Here is a 968-nt window from a genome sequence, read left to right on the forward strand (position 1 = left end):
TACTGACCCACAACCTCCCCCCCTCACCAGTCCTGTGTTGCCCCAGCAAGCACAGACGATGAGAAGGAGCCAGACATGTCCAAGAGATAAAACGTTATGAAGGGGCCTGGCGTGGACCAAGACGCAGCCTCTCCCCGCCTGTCCGTAGGCATGTGAAATGCACTCGCAGAGCCATCCTGCCAGGCGTTTCTTGGACATCGCTTTACCGGCCACATCCCCTGTAAGGCAAAACGCAAATACTTTCTGTGCCCTGGAGCAATTTCGACATGAAAGTAAGCGTCCCTCAGGTCGATGGATGTGAACCAATAGCCCGGCTGCCATAGGTCCAATAACTGTTTCACAGTTAACATATGGACTTTTTTTGCAGGCAATGTGCTGAGTCAGGCTGCGGAAATCTAGAATGGGTCTGAATTCTCCTTTCTTCTTGGGAACCAGGAAGTGCGTGGAATAAAGACCTTTTTCTCTGCCGAGGGTGCACAACAGATACCGCCTGTTTTTGCACCAGGGCCTGAATCTCTGCCGAGAGGACCTCTCGGCAGAGATTCAGGCCCTGGTGCAAAAACAGGCGGTATCTGTTGTGCACCCTCGGCAGAGAAAAAGGTCTTTATTCCACGCACTTCCTGGTTCNATGTGAGTTTGGAAAATTGCACAGTATTTTTCTATTTTAGTATACCTCAACAATGGAATTATGATCAGTTGAAATGGCCATGACACCTCTCCTTTAAGCTTTTAAAATAAATTATTTGCTTTTACTGAATTAAATCTAGAGGAAATGTTGTCCAAGTTTCACCAAGGAAAGTAAACTAGCTGTATCTCAACTCGACCTTGAAAATTAATAAGGATATCAGGGTTCTTACGGTCATTAAAAACCTGGAAAAGTCATGGAAATTAAAAATGCTAATTCCAGGCCCTGGAAAAGTTATGGAAAACAATATGTTTCCCAAAGTTCTGGAAAAGTCATGGAAATG

General features: G+C 45.6%; 1 protein-coding gene across 1 annotated transcript in view; it reads left to right on the top strand.

Annotated features, from left to right (window-relative positions):
* Positions 1-90, top strand: part of LOC104960117 (centrosomal protein of 152 kDa-like) — a 25338-nt gene extending 25248 nt beyond the window's left edge. The window contains exon 14 of the mRNA XM_010788083.1: positions 31-90. Coding sequence (XP_010786385.1) covers positions 31-90 — 60 coding nt within the window. The remainder of the gene's footprint in view (positions 1-30) is intronic.
* The last annotated feature ends 878 nt before the right edge of the window (positions 91-968 follow it).

Source organism: Notothenia coriiceps, unplaced genomic scaffold (assembly GCF_000735185.1).
Source record: "Notothenia coriiceps isolate Sejong01 unplaced genomic scaffold, NC01 NC01_scaffold00031504, whole genome shotgun sequence".
In the NCBI taxonomy this organism is placed as follows: Eukaryota; Metazoa; Chordata; class Actinopteri; order Perciformes; family Nototheniidae; genus Notothenia; species Notothenia coriiceps.